General features: G+C 43.8%; 1 protein-coding gene across 5 annotated transcripts in view; it reads left to right on the top strand.

The window, feature by feature from the left end:
- The window catches only part of TMTC4 (transmembrane O-mannosyltransferase targeting cadherins 4), a 68,700-nt gene that overhangs the window by 29,066 nt on the left and 24,563 nt on the right, over positions 1-15,071 (top strand). For all 5 annotated transcript variants that reach the window (XM_032246161.1, XM_032246163.1, XM_032246160.1 and 2 more), the window contains exons 6-11: positions 2,382-2,482; positions 6,567-6,659; positions 6,890-7,054; positions 7,848-8,050; positions 9,490-9,661; positions 9,748-9,879. In XM_032246161.1, coding sequence (XP_032102052.1) covers positions 2,382-2,482; positions 6,567-6,659; positions 6,890-7,054; positions 7,848-8,050; positions 9,490-9,661; positions 9,748-9,879 — 866 coding nt within the window. The remainder of the gene's footprint in view (positions 1-2,381; positions 2,483-6,566; positions 6,660-6,889; positions 7,055-7,847; positions 8,051-9,489; positions 9,662-9,747; positions 9,880-15,071) is intronic.

The following is a 15,071-nucleotide window of genomic DNA, read 5'->3' as shown; positions in this document are numbered from 1 at the left end:
CTGTGGAAGGAAACAAGTGAATTGCAGAGAGACCTGCCTGCGATGGCGGGGTTGGCATTTCACAGCATAAGTGACATTTAATAGCTTTATTGATTGCATGGGATTGCGTGTGATTCCGCTGTTCTGTCCCAGGGGAACTCAGTACGCACAGCCAGGTGAGCACCTGCAGGTGGGCAGTGGTGGTGGGCCTGGAGTGAGTGTACACTGGGAGATGCTGCAGAGGGCCCGAGGTGGCCACTTCAGCAAGGCCCTTAAAGGCACTGTCGGAAGAGGAACCATTATCCTGAAGGTGAAAGGAAGAATCGGAAGGCATAAAACAAGAGTGTTCATTGTGTTTTATGAGACGGTGGGATCTCAGTTAGCGAGGCTTTCCTGTGATCAGTTGGCCTTGTGAAAAGCCTTAAAGTGCCTCAGCTATAATAGCCAAGTCAACTTTTTATATAATCGTTATTCCGTTTATTTGTACTTTAAATCTGGAAGTTTGAAACACAGAGATTATCTCCTCAAAAAGCTGAAAGGGCCAGACACTGCTGCCACTGGAACCTGTGTGTGAGTGAGGAGGCTGTCCTAGCAGCCCAGCCGTATAGCTGGTCCTGCAAGCTGCAGGTGTTGGGCACATCAGGAGTTGGTCCTGCTCATGGTTCATGAAGAGCGCCTCCCACCCCCAGGCCAGACCGCACTGGGTCTTTTCAGGACAGGAAGGCCTTCTATCCTGGGTCATTGCTGATTCTGTCTCAATTATTCACAAGACTTTTTCTATCCCTCCGTGCAGGGTCTGCAGGACACACCCAAACACTTGCTAGTTTCCCCAGCAGGCAGTTTAATGAGACTCATGGTGTATTTTTTACACTCCCCAGTTGTCTGGCACATTTTATGACACGATGGCTGATCAGCCACCCCCTTGACTACTGCATCAAAGCCCCGTTGGAAATTCTATCTCCCTCTAAGCTGACCAGGTTTGGCTGACCCAAGTGCCACAAATGTTATTTAAATGATTTCTGTAGTCCCAACATTATACCAAGTGATTTTTAATATGTTTGGTTTTTAACATGGTTTTTAATATACACACAGTTATGATAATGTAAAGAGTACTGAAAGTTATGTGATGAAAAGTAAGACTTCCTCCCTCCTCTACCCCAATTTTTCATTTTAGAACTTCTCAGAAACTAGTCAATTTCTTGTATGTTGTCATAAAGATATATTTTGCATTTGCAAGCATTCTTTATGAGGTTTTCACACAAATGGCCATGTGTTCCTCTGTAATTTTTTCCTTTTGATTCTATCCTGGGGTAGGTAACGTTGCCCCCCACTGTATAGGTGAGTTCCTTGAGACCGTGAGAGTCACTTGCTCAGTGTCACGCAGTGAGTGGCAGAGCCGGCATTCAGACCAGGAGCTCCAGTTATAAGTGGAATTGCACCGAGTAACCCCAGGCGAGCTAACAATTAGATTGTCCAAGAAGGTTTGCTTTTGTCCCGCTTTATACCGATGTCTTCTTTATACATTGCCTTATTCATTTAGATGACAAGTGAGGGCTTCACAAGGGAGGGGAGTATCCATGGAGCTTCCCTGCTTCCCTAGCAGTTTAGTGCTGGCCCCCAAATTGCACACACCACTGTCCAGACAGTGTACAGCCAGACCCTGACTCCGGAAGGCCACTTAGGGACCAGGAGTAGTTACTCGAGCTGCCGCCCCCCCGAGACCTGGGGGTGTTTCGACTTCTTGTAGGTGCTCGAGCCCCCACGCAGATTGGAAGCCCAGCCTGATCCATGCCTTTACCTGCCCCAGGTGCTGGGTAGGCGCCAGCTCTGTCAGTAGCTGTGCACCCTTTGGTACAGGTTGGAGCTGTTCCACACAGGGGACAGAGTAGACCCAGCCTAAGTCACCTGGTGTCCAGAGGGCTCCAATTCCTATTCCAGGAGTAGTGGAGATTCTTAGAGCCTCAAGAGACATTTCCAGCAGCTCCTTCATGACAGCAGCAGTGACCATTGGGGTCATCTTGAAACTAGATGGATTGTTTGCAGTCTCAGTGGGAGTTCTCGGAAAACTCAACAGAATGGCCTAGTAGTTGATTGGCAGGTTGGGAAGAAGGTACCTGCTGCATGGGAACTCTGGCATGAGGCGTCTTTGTGGCCAGGACTTTATGACACTGCCTCCCAAAGGCTCTGGGCACCTTCTCAGGAGAGCCTTGAGAGGGGACAAATGTACCATTTAGAAAGTATTGTCTAATGCACACTCACCCACAGAGCAGTGCCGTCTGAAGGCCAAACCCTGTTTTTAAGTTATGGTTGTTTAAGGTATTTGCTTAGAATTTTAGTTCCTGATGCTAAAAAACTGAGCTGCATTCCATGACTTTTGCACTGATCTTTCTCTTAATTGGCAGGTACCAAGGAGGGAACGCATTCTTCCACCTTCTGGGTGCTGCTGAGTATCTTTCTGGGAGCAGTGGCCATGCTGTGCAAAGAGCAAGGGATCACCGTGCTGGTGAGTGCCACAGCGTGGCTGGGGCTTGCTTTTCTTGTGCATCCTTTTTCCTCCTATAAAAACATCTGGGGCTGGCCCTGCCTCTGTGGTGTCCTCCACGCCTGCATCCCATTGCTAGCCTGAGGTTATAGATCTTTCTGGACAAATTACTCGCTGTCACATTTCTGGCATTTCAGATGGAGAATTGACTGTCTTCCTTGACAGTCATGCACAACTGGTGAGAAATGGTGAATGAGAAGTTCTTAGGGAGCCGTGATGAGTCCTCTTGAGAGGCCCTATAGAAAAAGATCAAAGAATGGTTTGAGTTTTCTGGTTTGCTTGTACATATTTCGGCAGTCCTAGATCACTTAGGACTGACCCCATCAATGGTTTTGATCCAGGATCTGAAAGTGTAGTGGGTAGTTTAGAAATGAAGGAACAGAGCTCATGCCTGTAATCCCAGCACTTTGGGAGGCTTGAGGTGGGCTGATCACCTGAGGTTAAGAGTTTGAGACCAGCCTGACTGACATGGAGAAACCCCATCTCTACTAAAAATACAAAATTAGCTGGGCGTGGTAGCACCTGCCTGTAATCCCAGCTACTCGGGAGGCTGAGGCAAGAGAATCACTTGAACCCGGGAGGCGGATGTTGCAGTGAGCCGAGATCGCGCTGTTGCACTCCAGCCTGGGCAACAAGAGTGAAACTCCGTCTCAAAAAAAAAAAAAAGGAACAAGAGTTCTGCTGCCACTCAGAGCCTCACGTGCACACACATTCTGTCTCTCTCCTCACCATTCCCCACCACAGCGGTTACCTATGGTCATAGTTAATCACCACGCAAGTGCAACTTCAAGCAGTGCTGGAGCCAAAGTGTTCCATGGTCACAAGTGTTTGACCTGAAATTAGAAGATTACTAACTAGTCACATATTTAAAGGAGAATCTGCAAGGGTGCTACTGTTTCTAGTGGGACTTTGTTCTCAGAGGACTCTTTTTATGCCAGATGTGCCTGGTAATCACGTGTTTTAACTTCGAGCCTTGAAATTTTTCTCTGTGTAATAGGGTATATACTCTGTATTCTCTTGGGTACATCGTTTTCCTGAAGAGAACCTCTACTTCGGCTTCCACCGGCAGCATCAGGGAGTGAGGGAGAGGGCTCTCTTTCTGAAGCAGAAAGGCATCTACATTTTCATTCTGATCTGAGTAGATGCTAGGATTAAGTACCCAGGAAAGGAGAGGTGTTGAAATCTCTTTTTCTTTTTCTCTATTCTAGCCAGTTTGCTGCCTTACCTTCTTAGAAGAAAATATAGAAATTAAGATTGTGAACAGAGGTAGAGAAATGGAAAGATGTGGAACTTTTTCTTTTCTTTTTTTTTTTTTGAGACAGGATCTCACTCTGTCACCCAGGTAGGAGGGCAGTGGCACAATTATAGCTCAGGGCAGCCTCAACAAGCCTCCCATCTCAGCCTCCCAAGTAGCTGGTACTGTAATTGTGTGCCACCACCCCAGTTAATTTTATAAAATTTTTTGTGGAGATGGGGTCTCCCTGTGTTGGCCAGGCTGGTCTCAGACTCCTAGCCTTGGAATTACAGGCATGAGCCATCGTGCTTGGCCAAGGAATAATCATATAGAAATACCTTGGAAAGGAAAGAACAATTAAAGCTATTTGGGGCTTGATACAAGTCAAGGCAAAAAAATATTGGTTTTATTAGGTTGTATCTATTAAGATTAAGCTAGCAAGGAGATGGTATAGGGAGAATTACCATGGAAAGATACTTGAATTTCTTGAGTTAATTTTTTTGCAGTTTGCGCTAAACCAATGTTTCTCAACTTTGGCACTATTAATGTTTTACAGCAGACAGTTCTTTCTTGTGGGGGCTGTTCTGTGCTTTGTGGGATGTTTAGCAGCATCCCTGGCCTCTACCTACTAGATGTCAATGGGACCCCTCAGTTGTGACAACCTAAAATGTCTCCAGATAGTGCCAGACGTCCCCTGGGGGTCAAAATAATCCCTGAGAACCGCTGGCTTTAGAACCTTTCCCTAATACAAAGTGTGGTTTGAGCTCCCAGTATCTGGGAACATGTTAGGAATTGAGGATCCCAGGCCCACCCCCTCCACAGGCCTGCCGAGTTGGAATTTGCATCCACAAGGCCCTCAGGCGGCTCCTCAGTGCAGTATTTTATTTTATTTTTATTATTTTTATTTTTATTCAAGTTGGGGTTTCTCTCTTGTTGCTCTGGCTGGAGTGCCATGGCATGATCTCAGCTCACTGCAACCTCTGCCTCCCAGGTTCAAGTGATTCTCCAGCCTCTGCCTCCCAAGTAGCTGGGATTGCAGGTGCGTGCCACCACGCCTGGCTAATTTTTGTATTTTTAGTAGAGACGGGATTTCCGCATGTTGGCCAGGCTGGTCTCGAACTCCTGACCTCTGGTGATCCACTCATCTCAGCCTCCCAAAGTGCAGGGATTACAGCCATGAACTACCACACCCGGCCTCCTCTGTGCAGTATTTCAGGAGCAGGAGATAATTCAGTTGAATTTATATGAGTAAAGATACGGTGAAATGTACCTATTTTCAAAAATTGTATTCAAATGGGGCTATTTTGATGATGCATTTAAAAGGAAGGGGTCCAGTCTTGTGCTTGGCTAAGGCCTCTCCACCACATGACCCTGCCACCCCTTGGTGACTGTCTGCAGCTCACAGGAAAACTGAGAAGACAGCGGCTGCTACGTAGGGAACATCTGCCTTCTAGAAAGTGGTTTTCAACCAGGCAGAAACGGTCTTCTGTGACCCACTAAGATCATGTCTCATATGGACAAATAAAATCAGGGTTCTTTGAACTGATTAACCCAGCACTGGCCCATGTATTGGATAATTAGTGGCTCCCAGCATTTCTGGGAGAGGGTTAAGTAGGGATGTCATCCTTGCTCTGAAAACCACAAATTACCACTGACTTCTGATGATGTGTGATCTCCTTTGCCACAAAGAAGATCATATTAAAAAGACCCAAGCCATTTAAGGGCAGCTTTAACTGTATCCACCGAGTATGTGCAGACCCCTTGATCCAGATTGGGTGGGGAGTTCTGTAGATGACATTGCCTGCAGCAGTGACATTTGTAGAACGTACATTGCAGGAGAGAGAATAGAATCCAAGGCACAGCTCTCCTTTCACCTGAACTACAGGTTTAATTTTACCTGCTAGATAGTAACTATTGTGGTACTAGTGGAAACTGTTAACACAGGTGGACTGCTAATTGAAGTTATTTGTTGTGCATCTCATGGGTCATGGGCAGAGCTGTAAACTGATAGAGGTGGCCATCCTTCCTACCATGGCCCCGCCTGACAAAGGCCTGCTCTTATCAATGTGTGATTTCCAAAGTCACCCTGGGCAGCTCCATTCCAGCCAGCTGGAAGGGGAAACCAAGTGGGAATGTGTGCCCACCTTTTACAACCAAACCTCCGAAATGGTACATGCCACTTCTCCCACATTCCATAAGGCTAGAACTCAGCCCAATGACCGAACTTAAATGCATGGGGGGCTGGGAGATGTCACCGTGTTGTAACCCAGCGAAAAAACTACTTTACAACCAGAATTCTGCACAAGAGATCTCCAGAGCTCATCAGAAATTATCATGTGTATTCTAAAGATGCCAAAGTCCACCGGACATGAGGTTCACTTATGTGGTTTTCGAGGTTGGTGGCTGCCTTTATCTTCCAGCATGATTACTGCCCAGAAAGCCACTCTGTTGTATGAACTAAAGGACTGTTTTATAGTGACCAAAAAAAGGGGGAGGAGTGGAAGAGGAATCTCTTGAGGCTTTTCCTAGGAATCCCAAATTTCCAGCTATCCTGAATCTTGTAGAACTCTTATACACAGACTGTGAAATCATTTCTTTCAGGGGCTTATTAAATAATAAATTTGATTTATTGCCTTGAGTTAATTTCATAGAAACATAGGGTTTTTTTTTTTTAAAGCGCTGCAGAGGTCTTCCGTGATTCTCTCGTCTGTGCGCTCCTTGTCTAGATTGAGTAATGAAATTGTGAAGTATAATTGCTGCGTAACAGAGCCAGGCTGTCCCAGGGCTGATTGTCTTGCTTTGCTCTCTTAGGGTTTGAATGCGGTATTTGACATCTTGGTGATAGGCAAATTCAATGTTCTGGAAATTGTCCAGAAGGTACTACATAAGGACAAGTCATTAGAGGTGAGTCTGTACTTTTATCTCCAGCCCAGACATGGAAAATGTCAAGTATCAGCAGATTTAAAATGCCATTTTCAAATATTCCTTGTGATTTTGAATTCTACAATAACCAGCCTTTTAAAAAAGCACAGTGTTGAAGTAGTTCAGGCAGAATTGCTGCACATTCGTACCTGGCTCAGCCACACTTTTATTTGAAAATCAGCCACCTCTGGGGCTTTGCGGTGTCCTTGCAGAATCTCGGCATGCTCAGGAATGGGGGCCTCCTCTTCAGAATGACCCTGCTCACCTCCAGCGGGGCCGGGATGCTCTATGTGCGCTGGAGGATCATGGGCACTGGCCCGCCCGCCTTCACCGAGGTGGACAACCCGGCCTCCTTTGCTGACAGCGTGCTGGTGAGGGTGAGTTCTCAGCCTGCTGCCCTCCAGACTGTGTTCTTCACCCACCAGATTCCCAGATCCCTCACCCATCCTGCTTGTCTCACTCCTCTCCAGGCCAAGGAAATCCCCAGCGCAGCCACCTCCATGTTTGTTTGCAATCGCTAAGGATGTTCTGGGGTGAAAGGTCTTCCTGAGGGAGGTGAAAGGGCGGGGCATTTCTGTTCTAATGAGGAGGGCGATTCCTTCTCACATCAGGGTCCTTGCAAGTCATGTGAAAGGGCGCCCTAACCCTGTGGCTGGGCTAAGACTAAATCTAACCATCTTGGTGGTATCTTGAGAAGACTGGTGGTGTCAAGACTATTTTTTTAGATTTGCCTTTTTCCTAAAGGCAAGGGTATCAAGCCACCAATTCTCAGCTGTGCATTTTATAGAGACCCAAATCAAGAGAACAACCATTTAACCCGATGTGTAAGACCCTGACCAAATACTTGGGTTATTGGACACATAGGTGACCCTGGGGCCTCAGATTTCAGAGGTCACGGGCTTCAGGCAGCAAATAGGTCATAGCTTGGCCAGAAATATTATGAATGTATTGCATAGTCTGGCGGCTTTGCGATATTTTTATATACCAAAATCTGAAAGCATTTAATAAATTATGGACTACAGTCGCATACCCAGCAACATTTTATTTGATGCAACTGCTTTCGTTGAACAGAAGCATATGAGTGCCTCAAGTGAAGTTAGTGCATATATATATATATATGTTTTTTAAGTTCAATATCAAATAAATGTTTGTTTTCCTTTTGACTGACAGGCCATAAACTATAATTACTACTATTCATTGAATGCCTGGCTGCTGCTGTGTCCCTGGTGGCTGTGTTTTGATTGGTCAATGGGCTGCATCCCCCTCATTAAGTCGGTCAGCGACTGGAGGGTAATTGCACTTGCAGCGCTCTGGTTCTGCCTAATTGGCCTAATATGCCAAGCCCTGTGCTCTGAAGATGGCCACAAGAGAAGGTAAGAGGCAATGCTGAATTTTAACTTCCACGCTGGTTGAATCAGAGGTGTTTTGTGAAATCCTGCACTGATCATTTTAATGGTTTTGTGGAAGTCATGTCTAAGAACATTTGTTTCAAATGCATATTTATGGCTAGGATGAGTTCCATCCATTCGGAATCCATGGCCGGCTTCCGCGGGTGGGGAGCGAGGCTGGAAGAGGGGCTGCGGATGACTGCTTCATCCTCCCTCCCCCTTTCTCCGGGAAGTAGCATTTTGCGATCCTTTTCGCTGTAGGTGGTAAAGAGTAATTTATGGTCAGAACAGAGAGTGTAATTGATGTGTGTTGTGCCCATTATTGCACAATTCTTCCTCAAAACACCCCAGTGAACGTGACCGTGATTCCTTCTGTTGTTGCTGGATACAAAATAAGCCACTGCCCCAAAGAGACTGTTCTTTCTTGATGAAAAAAAAAAAAGTTATTGAGAAAATAATTGGGGAAAACAAATGTGTTTCATGAAAAAGAAAACTGTTTAAGATGATTTCCGTTAAGCCTAAGTGTTTATGGAATTAGATTAGTAATTTCTCAAAATAAATTAAGTTTTAGGTTTACCTGTGTCTTTAAATTGGTTGGTAATTCTAAAGAGCCACAAACTTTGGTCCCAGTTCCCTTATCCACGGGAAATGGGATTTTTTAAAGAAATATTGTAGATAAAGGGCCCACCAAGGAGCCACCAACATTGACCCTGAGTCTTAATTCATCCTCTTGCATCATAAGGGACATTGGGAATGATCAGTTGGTTTTAGAAGTGTTTCAATGCTCAGCTTCGTATCTCCCTGACTGAAATTTACAGTGATGTAGCAACCAAGAAATGGTGTTTGTTTATTTCAGATTTCGTAAACTTTAAACTACTTAAGTGTTGTTGTTCTTGTTAAGTTTTGGAGGAAAAATTTTTTTCCCCCGTGAAAATAGATTGGGACAGTTTTTTAGTTAATTGAGACCAGTATCCACTGAACTATTTAGTACCTAAGCAGTTTGAGGCATAGTAAGGAGTACGTGGATTAATAAGGCCTCAGAAGTGTGATCACTTTAACTTTCTCCATACAAATTGTATGGCCTTTAAGTTTTGCACTTAGGCTCGCTGTGAAGTGCCTGAGGAATATTTTTATGCCTTATCCCCGTGCTACCAAGCGAAACTCTCGCTACTGATGATATCCTTTGGCTGACAGCAATACCTTTTCTCAGTTGATGGTATAAAAAAGAAAAGAAAAGGTCTTTAGCATTAATTTAATTTGGACAGCTAGTAATTTAATAATTTCTCAAAATAAATTAAGTTTTAAGTTTACCTGTGTCCTAAATCAGGTGGTAATTCTAAAGAGCCACAGACTTTATCCACAGGAAATGTTTTTCTTGAGAAGTCTGGAAATAGTCATTTCTTTCAATACTTTTCATCGTCCAGGATCCTTACTCTGGGCCTGGGATTTCTCGTTATCCCATTTCTCCCCGCGAGTAACCTGTTCTTCCGAGTGGGCTTCGTGGTCGCGGAGCGAGTCCTCTACCTCCCCAGCGTCGGGTACTGTGTGCTGCTGACTTTTGGATTTGCAGCCCTGAGCAAACACACCAAGAAAAAGGTATCAACCAAGAATGGTGCCGAGGGATGCAGGAAACGACCGACGCATCTCACCGGTGGTATTTACCGTGTCTCTCTGTTCCTAAGAAACTCATCGCAGCTGTCGTGCTGGGGATCGTACTCATCAACATGCTGAGATGCGTGGTGCGCAGCGGCCAGTGGCGGAGTGAGGAACAGCTTTTCAGAAGCGCCCTGTCCGTGTGTCCCCTCAACGCTAAGGTACCTACCTGCCAGATTTCTTTCAAAGAGACCTTACTTGGGAATGTGTTAAGTTCTTCGGCCGAACAAGAACATTTCCTATCGTACGGTATTTAGTGTAAGACCATGACCGAGTACTTGGCTTTTTCTTTGTTGTGTGTGTGTTTTTTAAATTATTTTGGTAAGATTCATTAAAATTCCACTCAACCAAAATTGAAAAGAAATCATTTAAAAGCAGACAATATCAGTGAAACAGTTGACTCTAATGAGATCTTACTCATCTTCCAGGTGATCTTTTTGCCCTTTGAAGTAGCTTCAGGGAAGGTGACATTGTGTATTCAGACTGAGCATGGACACAGTACAGATTCTGACGTCTAAGTGCACTTTTCAAAGCCCACTCTCTAGCGATTGCATTAACTAGCCTCCTCCAAGCTGTAATTTAAAGGGGTAGTAATACCTACAAATGGGCAATAATTTGCTTCAGGAAGTTTAAATTATGCTATGTGCTGCTCAATAGTACACATTTATGTCACCTTTGAGTCCCCTGCTTGTGATTTTTTTGGGTCAGATTAGGTAAACATAAATGTACACACAGTCATGTGCCATATTAACAATGTTTCAGCCAGCAAACCACATACAGCATATATACGACCGTGGTCCCATAAAATTATATCTTGTTTTGAGGCTGGGTCTCACTCTGTCACCCAGGCTGGAGTGCAGTCATGCAGTCTTGGCTCACTGCTGCCTCCACCTTCCAGGTTCAAGGGATTCTCCTGCCTCAGCCTCTTGAGTAGCTGGGATTACAGGTGCCCGCCACCACACCCAGCTAATTTTTGTATTTTTAGTGGAGATAGGGTTTCACCATGTTGGTCAGACTGGTCTCGAACTCCTGACCTCAAATGATCCGTCCGCTTCAGCCTCTCAGATGCTGGGATTACAGGTGTGAGCGACTGCACCCGGCCAGTATTTTTACTGCCTCTTTTCTGTGTCCTTACCGTTGTGTTACGATTGTCTCAAGTATTCAGTACAGTCACACGCTGCATAGGTTTCTGGCCTAGGAGCAACAGGCCGGCCCACACATAGTCCAGGTGTGTAGCAGGATCTACCATCTAGGGTTGTGTAGGTACACTCTGTGATGTTCAAACAATGACAAAATCACCCAACAATGCATTTCTCGGAACATATCCCTGTTGTCATTAAGTAATGCGTGATTGTACTCTAAAATTGGCAGTGTATTTGGTTGAAGCAGCCTGGTAGGAATTTTTTCATTTGTATTCTTGATGAATACAAGCCCTTCGCTTGACTAGCTGTGCCTCTTTGGGCAAAACTAAACTTTTAAAAACTTTCAGTGCGTTTTTCTATCAAAAGTGGATAATACCCATCTGCTGGGTTTGTTGTTAGGGCTGAATGAACTAAAATGCCCCCACACAGTGGCCAGCACATAGTAGGTGCTCAGAAAGTGTCAGCTTTTTTAGGCTCATTTCAGCCTGGGTTTTGCATTATGTTGGAAGAGAATGCTGTTTGCTCAAAATGGGGGCCACAGGTTTGGTTAGGTTAGAAGAATTCTCTGTTAATATAGATTATTATCATTAAATAATGATTCATTCTCTCTTAGGTCCTCAGAATTAGAGCTGCCTAGGATGCTTATATGTAATCCTCCTGAATGGAGAGGGGATCTGGATCGCTGTCTCATTTCTGTGTTCCATATTTAAGGGAAGGCAATAATTTCAGACAAAGTTATGTAAACAAAACTAATGAATAGTTGACATCTTATTATGAACTTTAAGTGAAGAATAATATATAAAAGATGCTGGCTACTTATCTTTTCTTGGATTAAAACCTCTTGTTCATATTTTACAGTTAAGAGATTTAGATAAAATAGTGAATTACTTTAAGCTTTTCTCTTTAATTTGATTTGCTGACTTATCAATTTATTTTATGCAACCAAAAATAAATTGCCTGTGATTTAATTTCATAAATGTTAATAGATTTTCTTTATTTTTACTTTGCTGTTTGAATAGCAGTAATTACCCCTTCTATTTGTGTAGTTCTTCACCACAAGGAGTTCAGATTTCTTTATAGAGGCGCTGTAATTAATCTCTATTATCCTCTCACCAAGGTTTTTAGAGAGGGTATTATTTTCTCTATGTTCCCAGATGGGAGGTACTGAGGCATAGCAAGATTAAACTGACATTATCTAGGCTAGTAATTTAGGTGGCTAGAGAGAGACCTGGTATGGTGATGTGCCCAGGTGCCTTTAGTAAATAAGGAGGATGGAACATAGGTGACGTCTGAACCCAAAAACCTGCCCAAGAAGTGATTTCATATGTTATAGACTAGAAAACACGGGGCATACCCTTGTGGGCATGCACAGAAGTATTAGGAGAAAGAGAATGAGAGGGAGTGAGAGTGTGTGTTTGTGAGAGAAAGAGAGAGAGAGAGAGAGTGGGGATGGGTTCTTTTCTTAATTTAAGGAATACAGGAATACATATAAGACCTCATCTTCAAAATGGACTCAGTGGTAATAGTCCTTTCTTAAGAACATTTTTCAATGATACCATTCAATATAAGCAAGATAGAGGGTTTTATTTTTTTGTTTCTTTATATATGTATGTTTTATATATATATATATATATATATATATATATATATATTTTTTTTTTTTTTTTTGAGATGGAGCCTCGCTCTGTCACCCAGGCTGGAGTGCAGTGGCACGATCATGGCCTACTGCAACCTCTGCCTCCCAGGTTCAAGCAATTCTCCTGCCTCAACCTCCTGAGGAGCTGGTATTACAGGTACCCGCCACGACGTCCGGCTAATTTTTGTATTTTTGGTAAAGATGAGGTTTCACCATGTTGGTCAGGCTGATCTCGAACTCCTGACCTGAGGTGATCCACCCACCTCAGCCTCCCAAAGTGCTGAGATTACAGGCATGAGCTGCTGTGCCCAGCCCCTAATTTATTTTTAAACTTTCCACTGTAAGTTGAAGTATCATAAAAATATCTTTACTTCCTTTTTTTTTTTTTTGAAAAATCTAAGTTGATTTTAGGAAAGAGATCTCACATAGGACGTAGGAAGACACTGGTTTCTTTCAGTACCATTATTATAGGGGACACTTTTTCTAGACTGGTTTCATTTGATATTTGTTGCATATAAAGTAAGAAATTGGCAACTGGCTCTAGTTTAGGGCCAGACGTATGAGTTAAGACTCATCTTTTTTGAGAGATTGCAATATCAGTGTAGGTAGTGCTGGTGCCTGGTCTGTATGTAAATTATCCACAGTTCCTTGCATATGGTAGACATTCAATATTAGTTAATGAATTGAGCCAAATGGAAATTGAATTCACTGAGACTACTGTTGATGAGATACCAAGTATACTTACAGTCATTTATAGTTTTTAAGGCTTAAAAGTATGTTGCACTATCAACCCTGTGATGCAATTCTGTAATAAATTCTTTTAACAATGAAGCAGATCATTTACCACAATGAGGTATTTTCTTAAGGAGTAAGTGACCCAGGATGTTTAAGGATTTTTATGTTTTTAAAACATCTTAAGTTTAACCTCAGATATTGCCAGAGTATTTATAAAAAATTAGTTTAACCCTGGTAGTAAAGCTGCCTTTCATAACCGATACTCTTTTTTTTTTTTTTTTTTTTTCTTTTTTGAGACGGAGTTTCGCTCTTGTTACCCAGGCTGGAGTGCAATGGCACGATCTCGGCTCACTGCAACCTCCACCTCCTGGGTTCAGGCAATTCTCCTGCCTCAGCCTCCTGAGTAGCTGGGATTACAGGCACGCGCCACCATGCCCAGCTAATTTTTTGTATTTTTAGTAGAGACGGGGTTTCACCATGTTGACCAGGATGGTCTCGATCTCTTGACCTCGTGATCCACCCGCCTCGGCCTCCCAGAGTGCTGGGATTACAGGCTTGAGCCACCGCGCCCGGCCTAACCGATACTCTTTCTTCCTTACATTTACATGTTACTGGGTTGTGATGGTTGTTTCTGTCTTCGACTTCTCCTGTGCTAATTCATGGCCTCAGCAGGTGCATCACAAATGCTAGAGGGAAAGTTGAAGAACACACAGGCTTTTTCAATCTTTCAGATTTCAGGGAAACAAAAGTCACTCATTCTCTGAACATCGTTTTAAGTGACCTGGTTTTGAGATTTTTTGTTCTGTTTTGTTTTGCAATCTAGGCAGCTATTTTTTATTCAAAGAATTCCCTCCACCTAACCCACAGGATAAGGCTGGCCTCTGGGTAAACCTGTTTACCAGTTCTTAATGATGGTCTGCCTTCTAAGGCTGTATCAGATTTTTAACTAGCCCCTGTTCCAGAGTCCCGTGTCCTTCTCCCTTGATCTTCTGGTCTCTGGCATTCTGAGTGTCTAACAGAACACTGTCTATGCTGCAGAGGGCAGTTGAACTCTTTGTCTGGGCTTTTTATTGAGAAAACAGAATTTGCCTGGAACAAAGGAAAACAGCAGGAGCTTGGGGCAGAAGAGGGGGGGCATCGAGTTGATGTCTGAGTAGAAGCCGTATTTGTATTCTGAGGACCACAAGGACATCGCTGGCAGATTGGATTCTCCAGCCCTGGGTTCTTTTGTGCGTAGGAGAGGAGGTGAAGTCATACATCCAAGCTGAGTTGGGGGAAGCTCAAATTCTAATCATTTAGAGCACTTTTCTCGACATGCACTTCGGTGATAGCATTAACTGAGCCTCCTCCAAGCTACAATTTAAGGACGAAAATGCCTATGAATGGACAATAATTTGATGCAGAAAGTTCAAATTATACTGTGTGGTGCACAGTAGTACGCACATTTTCATCACCTGCGATTTTTCTGCTTGTGAGTCCTTTCATCAGAGTGGGTAAACATAAATCTCTATGCTTTTAAATTGACAGTTAAGAAAACCTGTTAATATGCACTGCTTCATACTCTTCCAGAAATCTGAGTCTCTTTGAGGAAGTGCTGTGACTGTAGGTTAAGATTGATAAGGCAGGATGTGGTTCTGTTTTCAGGGGTCATTTGGAAGCAGTGTTCAGACGTAGTGTTACTTGAATGTGTTTAAGCCATTTCTGTGTTTTGGGATTTTATTAGTCTTCTCAGACTGCCATAAGCGGGCGCGCACGCGCATACACACACACACACACACACACACACACACACGCACGCGCACACACACACACGCGGAGGTTGGGTGGCTTAGACCACAGA

The sequence above is a fragment of the Sapajus apella genome, unplaced genomic scaffold (assembly GCF_009761245.1).
Source record: "Sapajus apella isolate SASKATOON/1434 unplaced genomic scaffold, GSC_monkey_1.0 scaffold60, whole genome shotgun sequence".
In the NCBI taxonomy this organism is placed as follows: domain Eukaryota; kingdom Metazoa; phylum Chordata; class Mammalia; order Primates; family Cebidae; genus Sapajus; species Sapajus apella.
Note: the sequence above shows the minus strand (reverse complement) of the source record. Positions and strands in the feature narration are given on the sequence as shown.